General features: G+C 43.0%; 2 protein-coding genes across 2 annotated transcripts; one reads left to right on the plus strand and one right to left on the minus strand.

Moving 5' to 3' along the window:
• Positions 1 to 904: 904 nt before the first annotated feature.
• LOC131892668 (P2X purinoceptor 4-like) lies at positions 905 to 2,857 on the minus strand. Its single transcript, XM_059242491.1, has 2 exons — positions 2,331 to 2,857; positions 905 to 2,254 (listed from the first exon to the last, which is right to left on the minus strand). Exons 1-2 carry the CDS (start codon positions 2,542 to 2,544, stop codon positions 1,173 to 1,175), a joined length of 1,296 nt encoding a protein of 431 aa, XP_059098474.1. The 5' UTR covers positions 2,545 to 2,857; the 3' UTR covers positions 905 to 1,172.
• Positions 2,858 to 2,967: 110 nt separating this feature from the next.
• LOC131891788 (uncharacterized) lies at positions 2,968 to 18,447 on the plus strand. The gene is given in 9 exon segments (XM_059241453.1): positions 2,968 to 3,474; positions 3,552 to 5,784; positions 10,874 to 11,121; positions 13,210 to 13,557; positions 14,995 to 15,106; positions 16,961 to 17,426; positions 17,537 to 17,761; positions 17,833 to 18,059; positions 18,168 to 18,447. Coding segments are annotated over 9 exon segments (4,440 nt in total). The 5' UTR covers positions 2,968 to 3,101; the 3' UTR covers positions 18,376 to 18,447.
• The last annotated feature ends 865 nt before the right edge of the window (positions 18,448 to 19,312 follow it).

A 19,312-nucleotide genomic window follows, 5' to 3' on the forward strand; every position in this document is an offset into this window, starting at 1 on the left:
CCAAAAAAAGGAATTACACTAATTTTTTTCCAAAACTTAAAAAAGACCATGGATTGCGTTGATCATGAAATTTTGATCAACAAACTAACATATTACGGTTGTCGGAAAGGTTCACAAATCTGGTTCCAAAATTATCTCCTCCGCATAATTCAATTTGGAGAGATTGGTGGTGTCAGGTCTTCCAAGGACGAAGCGGTAAAGTCGTCCTTGGGTCTTCCAAGCGACAAATAACATGTGGGGTTCCTCAAGGAAGCTTACTCGGCCCTTCGCTATTTATGATTTGCATCAACAATATGCCAGAGGCGAATGGCTTCCAAAGCATTATGTGTGTTGCGGAAAAGACACTGGAGTATTTTCGAAATCAACCACTCAAGAGTAGAAGAAGAAGTAAACCATGAACTAAGCAATATTCATCAATGGCTTCAAAGAAATATCATTTCTTTAAATGCATGGAAAAGCAAATTCATGATAATAAATACCAGTATTTTTAATTTTTTTCGGACTTTTTTCCGCACTGTTCCTAGGAATGGAATTCCCAGCAGTTCAAGGCGAAAAATTTATTCATTATACATAACTTTATTTTCATATATTTTTTGATCAACCAACGAATTAGGGTTGGCAGATCTTGGTAACCCTTGAGTATAGGGTTGATCAGGAATTTTAATCGAACACTTATCCAAATCTGACTTAAATACTGCTACCGGATCAACATCTACATACGTTCTCCCTACGAATAATTGAGGCGTGCCAACAAGAACGATGCCCAGGACATTTTTGATGGTCTTCAGGTTCATGATCATCCATAATTTCCTCCATATTGTCCTATGATATGTCAGTTGGATGATTCGGGCCAAAAATACATTAAATCCTTGAAAAGCTTCAAATCCACTCTCTTACGATTGCATTTCATAGAAACAAAGGAAATGAGAGTTATATGTATTCTATCAGAGATCTCGCAGAACCTCCAGTTGGGAAAAAGCCTTGAATGGTTCAGAAGAAAAATTCCACCCAAGCTATGATTCAGACAGATCACTTTCGAAGAACATTCCAAACCAATTTTTCAAAATGTTTCGGTTCATAGGGAATGGGATTTTCAAGAATTAAACAGTATTGCTATACACCCAGTTCACTCATAAAAAGGTGCTTTCTTTCGTTCAGTCATTCCTTTATCCCTAATCGTTGGCACGGCTGTTTTCAGATTCGATGGCCGGTCCCTGCTGTCCGTCGTCATCTTCACTGTTGTCCATCTCACGGTAAACGGAAAACGCGTCGGAGCCTTTGACCATCAGGTACTTCTTGTCCCGGTAAATCTGCCGGTCCCGCATGACGTATAAGACAAAGATATCACAGATAATGGTGGCAATGCTCAGCAAGGCCAATCCCGCGCCCAAATTGATAAAAAATGGGATGAAACTGAACTTGCCAGCCCGGCCTTGGACATCCAGCACAAAAAGAATACCATAGGCCTTGAACAGGGTTCGCTTGCCAGTTTTGTAATACTCGGCGAAGCGGAAGTTGTACCCCGGAGCAATCTTGGCATCCGCGCTATCCAAACGTCGGAATTTGTATATGGGCACACACCGAGACATGAAATCATGGTCGAGGTTGCAATCCCAATGGATTATAATGGACATGACGGCCCCGTTGATGGCGATATCCTCGTAGGTTTCATTGGCCAACCTGACAATGGTGCCCAGCTTGAACACGGGACAAAATGGGTCGGTTTCCTGATCATACAAGCACGATTGGAGATAGGTGGAGTTGCTGGATTCCAATATGTTGGAACGCCTCTTCTCATAGAGCGGGAATTCGATTTGGTTCTTGATCAACACGGTGAAATTGGCCGAGGCCGCCAATAAGGCGCGATCCTTTAGAGGTTGTTGGTCGAACTCCAGGGGACACCAAGCCAAAATCTCGCATGTGAACACTTCTTTATCCTGGGGTTCTTCGCCATGAGACGGTTGGGCTTGAACGCACCTGCCCGTGTTAACGCCATGACCCAAGGGTAAGGATTCACCTTCATGACACTGATTCTGTCGGGGGTCACAAATTGACCCTGCGATTTTTGGATCTTCTGGACAAGTGCTCTGATTTTGGTTGGGTGTTATGATGATGTTTGTGATAACGAAGAAGGCGTTGTTTTGAGTGGCTGGCACCACATAGTCGGTCACGTCCCAAACTCGCCGATAAAGATACCGCCATTCCGGAGGCACGCCCGCCATCTCATCATCCGTGAAATTGGTATAGGCTACTCCTGAAATTTTGGGGAACTCACTCATCTTGAATTTGTAATACTTCAACATACTATACTATATCAGAACATAGGGTACCTTTCAATTTGGTGGTTACCGCCGATTCCACGGGATCAAATTGTTGGTAGCCTCTTTGGTAGACAATCACGTATCCAATGATGTATGAAAGGATGCATGCTTGAACGAATCGAGATGTAACGCCCACTTTTTTGCTTTCAATGTGTACAATACGAGGCGTATCGTATTCAAAAAATACGGCAATGCCTTTCCGGAGCCAAGTGATATAAGACATACTAATTCAGTTAATTATTGGGTTAAGTAGACACCTAAATATAGGCAATAGAGTGCGTTATAAGTAACGCATGCTGAACTTGTACTCGTTAACGTCCCTTCAGCTGTTTAAGAGTATTTTCGACAAGCGCCTCACAGAAACCCATGAATAGCTTATCTGTTCATACTCTCAAATATCCTCCCCTCTCAAAGTCAGGCTTCTCCCAAGCAGACAGACACCCCAAAGACCAATGAGAGATGGGCCTTAGTTTGACGTCTACTTCCTCGGTCTGCAGTTGTTGGTTGGTTCTTGACTCATTTAAATTTTCCCACACGGTCCTTCTAGCTGATTACCTACCAACGCTACCAACGTCGACATCGCCACCTTCAACATCTTTGTTCTTCTCCTACTTTCCCTCTCCTACATCACGGAACCTCCATATGATCGGCTATTCATCCTGTGATCCAGCTGTGATCGCTGACTTAGTTAGAGAAATCTGGCTTCCCAGGTAACCCAATAACAATCTGGCACTTGAGGAGTGAGATGTCAAAGCATCGCCGGATTCTTCGATTCAAAACATGAGTAGCTCCATGTTATCCCAAGGAGGGATTGGGAATGGGCCCTACTTGGAATCGGGCTCGCTGCCCCCACCGCCCATGCTCCGCCCACCCCCTTTGACGCGCACCTCAGCTCTTGGCCAGCCAGAGCCGTACCAACTGGACTACGGGCATTCTTATGACATTCCCTCCGGGGGTGGGGCTGGAGGGTCCCATGAGATTAATCCGCCTCATTCTCAATTGACCCCTCTATCCTTGACACAGGAACATCCTCACCGTCACATTGGGTCACACCACCCCAATGGGTTGCCTCATCATCATCATCATCACCATCACGTATCTGAACATCCTGGCATCGATCCTTACCAGGACTATTACCAGACCACCACACGAGGTAAAGAGTAGAGGGTTTGTTTTCTAGTAAGCGTAAGATCCCTTGAATTCCTCGACTTGCCGTATTCTTTCCTGCAGGTTTCAACCCTTCCGCATATGATCACATGCCGCCTTTATCTTCGTCTCAAGATCCCCGTACGCAATATAACTCTGGCTATCACGATTATTCCGTGGGCGGGAAAAACGGGTCCGAGGTAGATCCATACTTTTATGCCTCCACGTCCACGGCCTTAACCTCGTCGGTCATTGCTCATCAGCCCTCGAACCAGTATCCGCGATACCTGGACGAGCAATCTAGTTCCTCGTTACCTCCTCCAACCGTGGCCCACCCACCGCCTCCTCCTTTGGTTCCGGGGGCTCCTTTTCATCAACACTATCAACCGAGTCCGGCCGTACTTTTGCACATCAGATATGTTATGGAGAGTATTTGTGAGTGGATGCAATTCACGGACGTGTCCATCATGGCCGGCAGCAGTACTTTTCGGGCCCATCGGACAATTCTAGCGTCCCATTCCACGTTTTTGCGACAACTCCTGATCAATAACATTCTCGATGTGGGTGAAGGTGAAGAGCCCTGCCTTATCTTGCCCGGTGTCTCGTTGAACCATATGCGTTTGCTCATGCAGTTCTTTTACACTGGGATGGTTAGCCTTTCGGGTCAGGAGGATATCCAGCCTTTGAAGGATGTGTGCTGTAACTTGGGAATCTCGTCCCTCATGGCCAGGTTGGAGGAGCTCAGTTTTTCCTTACAATGCTTACCAAACTACCAAGAGCCCTTCAAATACACACAGCCCATGGCCTCGTCCTCGTCCACATCGGCTCTTCCTCGAGAAACGGATCTTCCCAACGAGGTTGAGCCGGTTGTTCCGGATGCCTTGATCCAACCGCCGTGTAAAGACCATCCACAAGCTCCGGAATCCATTCATGACGCTTCGTTCGATTCGGGACCTCAAGTCCCCTATCCACCGGCCAATGACATTGTGGTGACAGCGGTGGACCAAGGGGAGAAGCAAATGCTCGATGAGGCCACTTCTAATTTCGATACATCCTTGTTAACCGTGGATCTGCCCCGGTCCACTTCGACCTTGAAGATTGAAGCCGACTGTGGAAGAGTGAAGAAGAAGGCCTACGGATGTTCGGAGTGCTCTGCCAAGTTCTATGATCTAGAGGGACTCAAGGCCCACGAAAGAGTGCATAAAGGTCAGAGACCGTTCCTGTGTTCCATTTGTGATGTGGCCTCAGCCACTAAGCATCACTTGATCGTCCATATGAGGAAGCACTCGGGTGAAAAACCGTTCATTTGTGACATTTGCAAGAAAGCATTTGCTGATCGGTCGGCTTACCGCCGCCACAAAACCATCCATGAGACCAGAAAAACATTCCAATGTGAGACATGCAAAAAAGAGTTCTCGGATCAATCCACTTACAAACGACATCAGAAGGAAAAACATGGCAGCAAGGATAAAAAGTTCCAGTGCAAGATATGCGAGAAAGAATTCAATCGGAAAGAGACTTTCGTCTCCCATGTGACCCATGTCCATGGAGTGGACATCAAGAAGACCACGAATACCGACCCCAAAGCCACGCACCATAACCAATCCCAAACTAAAGAGAAACTGAAGCAATACCTATCCGAAGACTCTGTGAAGAAACTGGCTCAAAATGTGAAGAAATGGTCCAGCATCAAGTGCCCCGAATGCGGGATGGTCTTTTACAAGCGATCAGCCATGGAAATCCATCGAAGATCCCACACTGGGCACAAGCCTTTCGTTTGTGACGTCTGCGATAAACGGTTCGGTCGGAGCAACAACCTGAAGCTGCATCAGCGAATTCATTCTGGTGAGAAGCCATACAAGTGTTCGGAGCACGATTGTGGAAAAGCCTTTTCGGACATCTCGGCCTTCAAACGGCATGTTCGCACCCACAGTGGGGTCAAACCTTACAAATGCGATAAGTGTCAGAGAGCCTTCGCCCAAACGGGAACCATGATGAACCACAAAAAGCATTGCAATGGTCCCCCGTCTGGAGCGACTGGAGCCTGTTCAGCAGCCTTACCCATATTGGTCCACAAGTCCAATTTGAGCTCTCCAACCACTTTGGGTGACGAAGGCTTAGTCGGCAGCAAGCCAGCCAAACGCCTTTTTGCCATGACGAGCTCAAATTACCCGCAGGAGACAAATAACGGCCAAAGGCAACACGAGTTTCTAGTCAATTCGATCACCGAGGACAACTCTTTGTCCGTGATGGCGGGAAGTGAACCCCCAGGGTTAAATACCGATACCTTGGACTCAGTCAGGGCCTCGTGTCTGTAGCGTTCAATATTTGCGCTTTCATTAAGCTGGCGATATCGATCGTCTTTGGGATGGGTGTTGAGAGGCAGGTCTATTTATGTTGTCATTTTGTCCGTAACGCCTTCCCTAGCACTTAATTAAGGATCTATTAAGAGGGATAGCCTGTTTGCTCTTGTCTCAAGCTCTATCTAGATGACTGGAAGATTGGCTATTGAGACCGGAGTAGCCATAAATAAACATACCCCCTCCTGAAGCGAGATAAAATGCGAGTGTTTGATAATCAGAGGCTCCGGATATCTTCTTCCTCTCAGAATTCCTAAGATTTCGTCAACGTTGCTTAGCGTTGTCTCATTTGACAATTCCAACGCAGAAAAAAGGGTAGCATGCATCTTTTAAGCGCAAAAGAAGTGTGTGCGATGTGAAGACTCGTGAGTTCAAATCAAATGTGAAATGCAGTGTGCCTCATATGACTGCCCAAGAGAAAAATCTGCTACACTTGGGGCAAAAAATCAAACTCATTTCATCTTGAAGGTAGGTACTGTGTGTAGGTGTAAGTGACGAATCGTGATTAAAGTGGAGGTGAAGCTTCTAACTTACAGTACATCTACCGACAGGGTTGGGCATGACGGCCGTTTCTTTTCTGTCTGAAGTAAAGTAAAATCAAAAAGATCTCAAAACAGTGTACATGTCAGACTTGTTTGGCTTCCTCTCAATTACATCTCATAAGCGGGTATGATGTCACTTGAGTTTTGACACGGGTTCTATCATATATTTCGGCTCATCGTAATACTTCAAAAAAATATTTAAGTAATTTTAAGGTCAAACGAATGAACTTGTTTTTGTTCATTGTGATTCTATTCCAAGCGTTTGTGTTAGAAGTTTTAGAGATGGATTAAATCGTATTGAACTTGCATGTCTTTTTTCTACGCAATAATCAGTTTATTTAGTGTTTTCTGCTACCGTGGTCTCTTTGACGGCTCCATTTACTAGATAATTCCATTGTTAAGTCTTAAGTTACATTTAGATGGTTTTTTTTATCAACAATCCTACACCAGCCTTTCGTTCAAGGGTGCCCTAGAGCGGAAAATTAGAACGCATTGTATGACCAAATATTTTATCAAGTATGACTCACGGGGAACTCATTCCCCTGTATTGGTATAAGAGCCCAAGAAGAATATTGAAAAAAAAAATAAACCATGAGCATTGCCGCGATATGCATCGTTTACATCTTCAACAAAATTAATCCGAGGACAAGAGATTCAATGAAAAGCTTAGCTTTCCCACCTATAAACTTTTGCAATTGAAGTCCCGAATGAACTTGATTTCCTCATGTTTGAAACTGGTAAATCATGGGGCAAGTTCTTTTTATCTCTACTCAAGTCAACTAAATCCATAATAACAAAATATATATTTAAACGTTTCACACGAAACGTAGCTGATTTATGACGTCATTTCATTTCGGTACAGAAGTAATTGTACTGATTATTGTCTACAAGCATGCATACCGGTTCAAGTTTGTCTGAAAACAGTTGGGGAGTTTTGTGTATCAATCAATTACAGCTTTGAGCGAGAGTTTTACTTGTTGTTCGCATGCAAATGATTTATGAAGGTCCATTCAAGGCTACAATTGGGTTGAGTCATTGGCTGGTCGCTGGTAGGGACGTAGAATAAATATGGAATAGAGGTTCAAACATAAACATAGTGCATATACAGTTTGTTATCTGAAGCAGCTACACCATGTCTGGTGCCAATGTAGGTATGTCAGTGTGGAATGGAGATTATGCCGAAGAAAGGAAACCAAATCAGTTATTCAGAGAGCCTGGTTAAGCCGGGGACTCTAGTCTGCGCCTTCCGCCCTCCGCTCTCCGCCCTTGGACCGTAGTCCGTCTGTCCCCTCGACTGTTACGAACTGTTGGTCCGTACGAACTGCAATAATAGTATATACAGTACGTATTACAACGTACTCGACGTGACATTCACACACATATGTATGGGTGAGTGTGTGTGTGTGTGTGTGAGCGATCCTTCTGCAACGCCTCCACGACCACCACCGATAGGATCCAATGAAACGAACAACGAGGGAACAGCGGGAAGGTCCGTTCCCTTTCCTCGTCCAAAGGCCAACGGATGGCGGTGCCCACTGCGTTCTCTCAATTTCGGTTTTTCCCTTCTACTTCTTCCTCCCTCTGCTTCTTCTCGCCCCTCGGTTTTTCGCTCCTCCAGTCCTCATTTGAAGGCCATCGTGAGAATGTAACAGCCTTCTTTCTTGAACGACGAACAACGGGGGCATGGAGAGTGAGTGCCTCGCCCGTGCAAGCAATTCAAAGGCCAAAGCACCCTGTGTTAATGGTCAGACTTTGGGGGCTTTTCAATCCCCCGGCGAAGGCTGACCACGCGCTGCAATTCATGTGAACCCAAATTGATAGGCGGTCTTCTCCTCTTTCGGCACAATTAATCGATTCTCATACTTTCGACGGCGAATCCTGCTCACCGATAGGCAAATGAGACGTATTAGGCCCTCCGTGGCCTTTGATATTCAGGTTCAAGGAAAGGCCTGAAAGCCTTGACCATGTAGGGCAACCAAACCCACTTGATCAGCCGGAGGGAGACGAAGACGAAGCAAGGTTACAATTACGATGGATTAATATTTCATGACCCAAGAAGGCCTTTGTCCGTCTCCGGAAAGTTCTTTAAACACACTCACACACTTATTGTCAAAGGCTGCGAACGACTGGCTGTGCACCTCACATTCCTGGCTAGTTTTTCCACCAGTGGCATAATATGAAGATAGAAGAAAAGAACCATCCACGGTCATAGTTCCTCTCCAAATGGATCCTCCATCTCTTGTGGTAAGAAGTCAGTCATCTTCACAATCCCAAGGGCTTCTAAACTTGGAGGCCAATCTTGCCACACTAATTGAAGAATAGACTTGAGGCTCGTCTTCAATAACGTCTAGCAGAAGCGACTCTATTCCGGCGCCCCATGGGACGATCAACAGGGTTGGTCTTGTGAATTCAGGTACGAGTACATGAAGTTAGTATGCATGCATGTATTCCCATGTATATATCCAGAAAGGATGAGCGTCCTCGTATCAATTGGATTATGAAACAACGAGTCTAATTCAGCTAAGCTCCTTCCTTAGATCCCAATAACGAGATCAGAGGCGACCAAGTCACATGCTCAAACCAAGACCAAATCCACATGAAATGTAAGATTCCCCTTCATGACTTTTTTTAAAAGAAGCGAAATCTAAAATTCTGTCCATGATGTTGCTTGAGAGAGTGATGACATTGTCTCTTTTAAGGCCAAAAATAGGCACTGAAGGCCAACCAATTGGTATTGCGCAGGGAGTGAGTGACATTTGAATCTGCCGTCTAGCTCAACATTTTGAAAAATCCCAATTAATGATGGAACATTCATCCATTCCGGAATTTCTTTCTCCTTTTCCTAGTGAGGAGTAAAAACACTTTTTCTATGAATCTTCTATTTTGGCCAATACATACTTGATCTGTAGAGAGATTGAAAAGTATCACGAATCTTATATTAGCTCATCCCTTTTGGTACTTGGACGTCCATTAGAGTCTCTTTCAAATACGATTTTAAAATAAAAGTCTGATCCATCTCTCAAACATTTTTGGGGTAAATGGGTAGTCAATTGACCCCCCCATTAACTTGTAAGAGTGAATAGTACCTCTAATCCTCCCACACAATTCGCCTCACATTGGTCCCAGATACTGCCCTGTGATACAGAGCATGAATCTTAGACACCTCCAACTCCCTTAAAATGGCAGGGATGAACGTGGATGGGTCCTTTTGGACATTATCGTTGAATTCAAGCCTCTTTCTGCCTTTTTGATGGGCCTTTAGCTCATCCATTGATTAGTATGCAAAGTCTGGATCAAGGCCGGATTGATAGCATATTGAGTAAATTAGAAATGGTGAAGTTGTCCTGTCTAGCACAAAATCAATAATAAGGTGGCTTTGCCTTTTTTTTGATTCTACAACAAGGAAACTCTTTGGAGTAGAGATTGCAAAAAATACACGTTTTTGATAGTTCACCTTTCATGTCACAGAGCAAGCAATCCCAAGAGCACTGGATTCAGAGCCATTTTTCGAACCCAAAGGTGGCTAATGCAAGACTATCTTTGCGAGGTCAGCGAGTCCTGACGTTAGGGAATGTAGTTATCCATCGGCTGCAATAGCTCCATTGGACGGTTAATTATATAATATGTTGTTATCATCCTTTCATTTGAAAAATTAACTCTCAAAGTATTCTTGTAGATGATGCCCTGGTCAGTTCAAGAGCTGGTGGGTGACAACTCAAAATGTGTGATGTTGTGGTTTCTGATTGCAGAGGCGCTGCTTTGAATCGGCTGAAGAAACTTTGTTCCATGGGTACCGATTAAAGTGCGGTATAAAACCACAACCGACCCGTCATTACATTTCTTTGCTTTTTTTCAATGGTTAGATTTCTTCATGGTGGCGGCAGACCTGATGCACTCAGCGATGGCGAAATTCGACTTTGAACGAATTTTTGCCACTTTCTGCCACCATTTTCTGCCAGGTGGTCAAAAATGGCTTTTAATAATTTCCCATCCAAGTTATATCCTCGTTGGCAGAAATCCATTTTGAAGGAATTTCTGCCACTTTCTGCCACCATTTTGTTCCACCTGATCAATAATGGCAAAAAAATGATTTCTCATCACCGGTTGTACATCTTTAAAGGACAGGTTCTATTTCGAATAAGAGCTCGAGTATGTTTTTTTGTCATGAAACAAGCATTCTGAAATACGTCACCGAGAACGGTCAAGCAGTGGGCAAAGGGAATCTTATATAACATATTTCTGGCCTCCAGCTCGAGGGATTTGAAGACGTGCGACCAATCGTAAATGTTCAAAACAAGGCCAGAGGATCCTCACGGATCCATTCATCTTCCATTTCAAGTAGAAAGCCTACTCTACACTATCCCCGAATTCCATTTCCATTTTCAAATTTAGAGCCTCTTTCTTCAAATCTAAAAACTTGGTCTTTTCTTCCAGAACTACTGACGAAGCTTTTAACAACGAAGAAAGGTCTCAGCATTCTTTGAGGGCGGAAGCGATGAACTTGCTGGATAAGGATGGTGAATGATTTGAAGACTGATTACTACTACCGAAGACACGGATCCTCACGGTTGGATGTGGTCCAAGGAACGTCGAATCGATCTTCAGCAATCTCCTTGGGACGCATCTCACAGAGCAGTGATGTTCGGAAGGGTGCCAATAGCTCGGTGGGGGCGGTACCCTTATTGCCTGTGCCTCACTCACAAAAGGCCCAAATCCAATTGAGGGCCTCTTCCTTGTCATCTGAACAGCTGAGTGAGCAATTCTTCAACCCTGTTGATTAGGTTACAAGGAGAAGCTGCATAAGATACTTGTGGTTTCTGAAATTTTACTCGATCTGCCAATCCAAATGAATACATGCAATACGTGATCCCATTTGAAGGGAACTCGTCATTGGTGATGGATATGAAAAAGAGGTCTATGAAATGTGTTTTAAGAGGGCAATTTTTGAATGGAAAATGAAACAAAAAAGAATAATATCTAACGTAAGCGTGAATATTTTTGGCTGAGCTTCGCGATTTTCGTCAATGAAGTCCGAATAAAGTTTTGCATCATGAGTGAGATTCATGTTAAAATAATGGAAATGAATCTAAAACGCTTCCCACGAGAGAAGATTATTCACTGAAGTGTTTTACGTACTCACAATCATTTATCCATTAAGCGCAAGATGACACAGATCAGAAAAGGCTTCTTTCAAGCGCCCCACGAATATCGTCGAGGGAAAGATTGGATTTTGTCCGATCATGGCTTAATCTTGCATCGATGAAATCCTATTTTGGTCAACATATTGGGATATAGAAATAGTATTGGAATCCAATTCTTCCACAAAGGAGTAAAATTTCATGGCTCTCCTAAACCTAGCCATGCTAAAAGGTTAAAAGGATGAAATATCCCTATCTTTAATTCATCAACAAACTTTTGCTCTACTCAATTAAAGTAACAATTTTGCCCTCATGTCTTGAAAGAGCTCACATTTGTCTGAGTTCTCAAAAGTAACAAAAAATGGTCTGGGCAAGGATATTAGGTCTGTTCTATTTTGGACGAACTTCGAGGAATCAAGCTTTTGCCATTTTGAAATAACGATATCATTTTCATCAATATTCGTCTTGCAAAGGTTTTGATGCAATCCTCCTTTGGCTAACGTCATCATTTGTTAGTCCACGCATTATGATGGGAGAAGTGCTCCCTTTGGATAAGGGATTACCCCGAATGTGAAAATAATGAGATCCACATCAATGCAACGGGTGCACATTAGGGATGTGAACATATAAGCAAGTCCCAAAAAATGTCTCGAGTCTCACGAATCAATGGGTCACAAAAAAAGACTCGAGTTTGAGCCTTGAGAGTCCCTCTGAACCAGTTATTATTCAAAAAATGACTCACAGGTCATCATGTGCATGAAAAGCTTTATTCTTGATTTTACTCCAGGTGTGCGTAAACATCATGTGCACTGGGTTGTGTCTTTCAAAACGAGTAACTCTTAATTCAAACTCCAGACAGAGTTCGGCACTCTTCCATTTGTACTAAACCTTCATTGTTCAATTTGCTGCCTTCAAATATTCGTAGGACGTATATAGGCCTTGTTGATTGAGTAGCAGGATTTAAGTCAGACTTGGACAAGCTTTTGACTAAATTTCCCAATCAACCTTATATTCAAGGGTTAGCCAGATCAGCCAACTCTAATTCATTGGTCGATCAAATAGTATGTATAAATAAAAGTTAAGTAAATTGAATAAATTTCTCGTCTTGAACTGCTGGGATTCCAATGCCAGTAGGAAGTCTCCAAAAAAAGCAACAATTCTAATCATACATAGTGCGGTAATAGACTCTAGTCAATTATAACATACTCTGATAATACACTCTAGTCAACTGTAATATTGCTCTGACCATATTCGACCATTTTGCTATTATACACTCAATCAACTTGAACAAGTTTATAGCTCACCTCTCAATATTGTTACGCCACGAGTTGGTCGCCTAGAAAATAGGTCAAGCCCAATAAAAACTGAGAACATCTTATTTTCGAATTTGTAACATCACATGCCATATATCGGCAGATGCGTCAGAGAGTAGGACAAGGCATCTTCAGGCACCTACCTATGACCTCTAGATGTAGTAGTGTTTTTGTGTCAATTAAATGTTATTTCTGTTTACATTGACGATCCCAAAACTGTAGCTGTTGCTTACATGCTCCAGGTATACATAGCTTGGTTAAGAGTAGGTATGTGTTTTTGAGGCATTTTTGAATTGAATTCATTTGCACATGATTGATTCATTTGCCAATAACGAAAACTAAAGGCCATCTCAAAGGAAAATGACCCATCAAGGCTCAATTTTTTTCAGAATTTAGAAAAATGAGTGAAATTTCTCGAGCCTTAGGAGCCCGCGTAATGACTCGGGTCATCTCTAGTGTACGCCAGATGGCCAGGGATCTCAAGATGTGTGTCCTTTTCTTTCTCTCAGAAATGTCCGATCGTCGAGGTTCGAACATTTCGAGGTTACCATTTAGCGACCCAACGGTGAAGACCGTGGACTCGCTCTACCAACGCCTCCAATGGCAACAATTGCACGACGAGGAAGCCAAAAAAGAGTTCGCTCTGGGCAAACGCATCGGGTTTTATCGCTTCAAGAACGAGATTGGAACCGGGAACTTTTCTAAAGTCAAACTTGCTCACCATCTACTCACCAAAGGTAATGAGTTATGTTGGAGAAATGACGAATCCACGTGTGACAAGGTTGATTAATTACTATGCTCCGATTGTGTCAAAGGGTAAGGATTCCTAGCTGGAAGGAGGTCAATCATAATTGATTTCACACTGACGTCATAGTGTTTGTTTCTTGTCTATTTTTGGACGTGATGTGATGAAGCAATTACGAGATCATTAGGTGTAGACCCAAACCAAGGGAACACTTGTAAGGGCTCGTCGTGAACACGATAACAAGGCTTTGTGTCAGGACCAAAGAAAATGGAAGTACTTCAAGTGGAAAGACGCATCCTCGCAACTTAGTTGGGGACAAAGAGGTTTCGAAGTTCTCTCACTAATTGAGCTTGAAAAAATATGCTTTTGCCTTTCTCAAAAGTTCAATAACCTTTAAAGTGATCTTAGGCGATTTTCAAGCCGAGCTGAAACTCTTTCGAGCTTTCAAACTAATGTGCGTCCCATATCAAGGATGGATCGAAACAGATGGACAATGTCAACAAAAAGCACTTCAACTTTTGACCGTTCCCAGGAAGAAACTTGAAAGAAAGGGGCGAAAGCTTCCGGATTCTTTGTTTTGAAGCGGTCAAGCAGTTTCCATCAGAACTCGAGTGTACAGTTGGTTGAATGCCGAAGTACATACCATATAGATCGACCGATCTTTGGAAAGATTACGTGGTTGAGGTTAAAAAAGCCTCAAAATGAGCCAACACATTTTATAATTCTCGCCGTTCAAGTAACCCTTTTTAGAAAGAGTAATGGTCTGTTGGTTTTTAGATAAATTGTCAATTTGGGCAGAAAAAGATGATTGGCCTTGATAAAGGTTCTACTGCGGAGCATAATTTTTTTAACTAATGGGCATTCTCAGACGCTTCAAGATGAACGATTTCGATGAAAGTTCTCTCTGAACATAACGGATAGCGCAAGGCCAACTTTCTAGCAAGGCCATCAACAGAAGAGAGTGAGAAAGTCACATGACAGGTCTTGAATATTTAATTTGGACCTTCCAATTTGGCTCTTATTGTGCATACTGAGGGAGGAAAACGACCTTCAATTCGACAAGTTGAGGCCTTCTTCGGTAGCAAAGAGAGCTCAGTATGGTCCCATATCAATTAAAATGATGATCGTCAGTGAAGGCTAAACCAGCCAAAGCAATTCACCAAGTCCACATCCGTGCCCCGAAATGTTGGCGCAACCTTGGACTGCATGCAGTACGTCGCCATGAATTATGTGGATGGAGGAAAGCCTGCTTGATTTTATCACATCAATTCCATGGGGTTCAAAGTCATTTGATAAGAAACCGCCAGGCGAACTTGACGGCTGTATACACTGCGGATAGGGAAGGAATGGAAAGTTTCAAGCATGCCTTAATCCCCTCCTCCATATACTCAAGATTAATCCCCTGATTTCGGTCTTTCCTCTTCCGCAGAAAAAGTGGCTGTGAAAATCATTGACAAAACCAAACTGGACGCCAAAACCAGGAAAATGTTGAACCGTGAAATTCGTACCATGGATATGTTATCTCACCCGTCATTGATAAGGTACGAATGGCATGAGCTCATTTAAAAAAAAATTAAGGCCCCAAACACGAAATGTCAAACTCTATATCTAGATCTTTTTCTTAAAAACCCGGACAACCAAGAGGAACCAGTTTGCCTTGGGTCTTTGGTTACATTATCCGAAGATTTGAATGTAAATTGAATGATTTCTGTGTTGTTTGCAAAAATACTGTGCCTGTGACTATGGAAGGAGTCTCTGAAAGCTATTTTTGGTTTGAATCAAGTTTGAACAACGATGCACAGTTCCATGAAAAAGCTTCAAGTTAATTTGAAATGCCAAGCTATCGATTATAGAAGCAGAGTCTCTACTCTTAAGATACCTAGCATCATGGTATAATACCTTTATTTTTACTGTGAATGCTTCACTCCATACCTTTCTCCTGCTCTCAAGATCCAATGTCATGGGAACCCTTCTCAAATGATGGAAGGCGCCGAGAAGTTATTCTGCCATCAAACATTAACTTGTGTTCGCAAGAGAAATATTCTTAACGCTAATAAATGGTCGGTTGATAGGATTTTTGGGTGAGGAAGTGAAACTATTAGTGCAGAATTTGCCCTTCCTTAGCATTGCCGCCTTTCCATTCAAATGCATTATCCGGATCAACCTTATATTCAAGGATTAGCCAGATCAGCCAACTCCAATTCGTTGGTCGATCAAATAATATATATAAATAAAAGTCAAGTAAAATAAATAATATTCTCGTCTTGAACTGCTGGGATTTCGATCCCGGTAGCGGTAAGGAAGTTCGCACCAAAAAAAAATTAAATTGATTTTTCCATAAAATAAAAAGTGACCCAGGTAAAGAAATATTCGACATTGCCGAGAAAATAATGCAAGCGTTTTTTTGTGTTGAAATGTCCTCCTCACCATGAAGACAAAACAACTACGTATTGGTATTTTATGTTTCACCATCAGTAAATAGCATGGCTGCTAACACGCACTTCATTGCAAAAAGTCTACGTTTGCATGGCCCTTTTCATTGAGCAGATCGCGGAGGAAGCGCCCTCTGCCTCGTCTAGGTGAGGACAACATAACGTTGAAACGAGAGAATACACTCTAAGATGCCAGGCTTTGTCAATAGATTATTCAATGAACAGTTTATTGCCCAAGTACTGTGACACAATCAATACGCCATCACCTCTTCTGGTAGGCGTTTCAAATTAATCATTACTTTACAGGAGCTTGTATACTGTATGATCGACAACGCGTCAAGACTTTGGCAACCATTGTTTCCAACAAAATGGAACTAGGAAAAGCACACTTTCACAAGTATTGCGTGACTAACCTTAAAAATATTACTTTTTCTAAACTTACCATTGGCCTGTTAAGCACAATTTATTGGAAAAAAGATGATGAAAAGTCGCTAGTATGCTGCAAGTATACCATATATAGCTCTTTTTACATCCAAATAGTGATAAACAGTGTTTGCAATTTTAATCTTATAGGATTTGAAAGATCTGTCAAAAAATTTGTTGGTGTATTTATGGCGTTAGAATAGGTCAGCAATAAGTTGGTCAAGGAAAAATACCTTGTGAAGGTCGGGCACCTTGGAGCGAATTTTTGTATTTCTCTGTTTGTTCGTCCGCAACGAGAAGAGGAAGAGGAGAATGAAAAAGACCATTCTCTCTTATTTGTTTGGAACACCAGTAGCAGATATTGTTACATCATAAAAGGTCAAGTTTTTAAGCCCCAAGCCCGAGCAATCTAGGCGTTATTTTGCATTTTCAAATCCTGACTTGTGTCTTGTTTCATTGCTCAAACATGATGCTGCGCACCATATTCTGGACCGACTGGAGTGAACCACTTGTGATCTGGCCTTTATTTTCATTTTCTAGGCTCTACGAGGTGGCTGAGAGTGTGAGTGGGATCTTCTTGTTTATGGAATACGCTCCGGGTGGTGAGTTGTATGCCAAGCTCTCCGAGGATGGTTGCTACAATGAAGATCAGGCAAAGCCAATATTTGCCCAAATTGCCTCAGCCGTCAGCTATATGGTGAGTGCGTGAACAAAGGGTAAACACACTTGGATGATGATCTCAAACATCAACAACCATCGAAGGAGTGCCACGGATCCACCCTGCTTGCTTGCTTGCCTTGACTTCTACTCTAACTTGTTCGACTTTCTCTCACAGCATGATCGATTCTTTATTCATCGCGACATCAAAGCCGAGAATGTGTTTTTCGTGGACCCGTACAACGTCAAATTGGGCGACTTTGGATTCGCCACCCAAGTGGACAAGATCGACCAGCACCTGAATACCTTCTGTGGATCGCCTCCATACGCAGCCCCCGAACTTTTCGAGGTAACGAACCCTGTTTTAGCTCGTTTGTAGTATTTGCCATGGGCCTGCGTCGTTCCTGGTCTGTTGACTCAACGACCAAAGTTGGCCATCAATGAATACGTATTTCATAGGACGACCACTACTATGGCCCTTCAGTGGACATTTGGGCGCTAGGCATTCTCCTGTACTTTATGGTCACGGGTCATATGCCATTCAATGGGAAGACAGTTCCAACCATCAAGCATGCCATCCTGGATGGCTCCTTTGAATTGCCCGAATACCTTTCTCAAGAATGCATGGATCTGATCAGCGGCATCCTTCGTCGGAAACCATTGTTGAGGTTGACCCTCCAGCAAGTAATAAGACATATTTATGGAAAATAATATTTTAATATAATATCTATACCGTCCAAATATTCATTATTCAGATGCAAGAGAGCTCTTGGCTTGAAGGCGTCCAATGGCCGGAGGAGGACTCAATTTACCGGCCCCTACCCTCCACGAGTTACCAATTTATATCGGAATTATCCGAGACCGAGCAGGCTACCCGAGAGACCCTAGAACATCTGGGGATTGTCAAAGATCTTCTACAGTCACATGTGGACAGGGGATCCAGGAGTCATGTCATCGGAACGTTTCGAATTATTCAGCACCGGTAAGGGTTGGGGGAAAGTAGAGGGGAAACCACTCGCCCGAAATGCTCTACCAAACACGCAACCTCGACGTTTTGACGTCTCCAACATATCTTTTTGCCTTCTTCTAGAACGATCCTCAATGCCATCGGGTCTCAAAGTAGCTTTGGTGAGGCGCCACCCCGGACCTCTCAATCGGACCAGACCCGTGGGCGCACACCTCTCAGTCAAGGCAGCAAGGGGAATAGTTCGGAAAGTTTTCCGCCCAGGAATCTCTCTCGACGACGACGGAATACCTTGAAAGCCTCAAAACACTCAAAATTTTGCAATCTACTGTGATACGAACGTTGGAAATTGAAATTGTTACCGCCGCGTGCACGGAAATACACACACTGCTCTAGGATGACAGAATGGCTCTTCGTCCAATCCCTTTCATCCACTCAAATTTAACGGGGCGCAAAGTTTTTCTAAATAAGCGCTGTGGATTTGAAAGCCCCAAAATGGAGGCCATTCATTGTTCCTACAGCTTGCATTAAAACTTGAAGAGATGGTAATTTTCACCCAAAGAGCTCTGTAGAAAGAGATTGGAGAGGGAAGCTTATGATTTTGCGTTTCATCAAAGTCAAAGGCTCCGAGAAGTGAGTTCGACCACGTCGACATGGTATGTGTTTCATCTCTAAGCATGAATCGAGGCATGTCGTTTTCATATTGCAATTAATTGTCTTTAACGCCAATCGGTAATTATTAGGGCTTGGAAAGAACTCTTTTTGAGGGCCAAACCTTTTTGAAAGCACCAAGTAATTTATTTTCACAGGGAAGAAAATTCTCAAACGCAAAGATTTATATAAGCCTGTTTAAAAGCAAAAAAGACATACACTGAAACAACATTACTCTAATTTTGCAAAAGCTTGAAGCAATTACAAAAGGTTACAAAATCTTTGAAATCAAAAGGCCTTGAAAATGTCTCCTATCTTGGACCCCCAAATTAATACCCTAAACCATGCAGGTTTCTAGATCAAATTTGGTTCCTATGGGTTCTGTATTTTAGCTATCTCTCAGGGTGAAGGGACCTGGGCTAAAATGCAATTGTTCTTGTATTTGCTCTTTTGTGTTCAAAGTATTGAGGTTCTACAGGGTGGAAAGAAATTAAGGGCCGCTCTTTGTCGCTTCTGAAAATCCAACCCCCTAACTCAAAGAATGACTTGATCAGATTGAATCTCCAGTTTTTAATAAAAGGGATTATTGAAAAACCTAACACCATACCACGAATGATCCG

The sequence above is a fragment of the Tigriopus californicus genome, chromosome 2 (assembly GCF_007210705.1).
Source record: "Tigriopus californicus strain San Diego chromosome 2, Tcal_SD_v2.1, whole genome shotgun sequence".
NCBI classification, from domain to species: Eukaryota; Metazoa; Arthropoda; class Copepoda; order Harpacticoida; family Harpacticidae; genus Tigriopus; species Tigriopus californicus.

What these genes read in the sequence shown, in the direction of transcription:
- LOC131892668 (XM_059242491.1), bottom strand. Translation starts at nt 2,544, where the DNA reads ATGTCTTATATCACTTGGCTCCGGAAAGGCATTGCCGTATTTTTTGAA. An exon ending in GGTAACCACCAAATTGAAAG is followed by an intron (nt 2,255 to 2,330) that starts GTACCCTATGTT and finishes CCAAAATTTCAG; the next exon opens with GAGTAGCCTATACCAATTTC.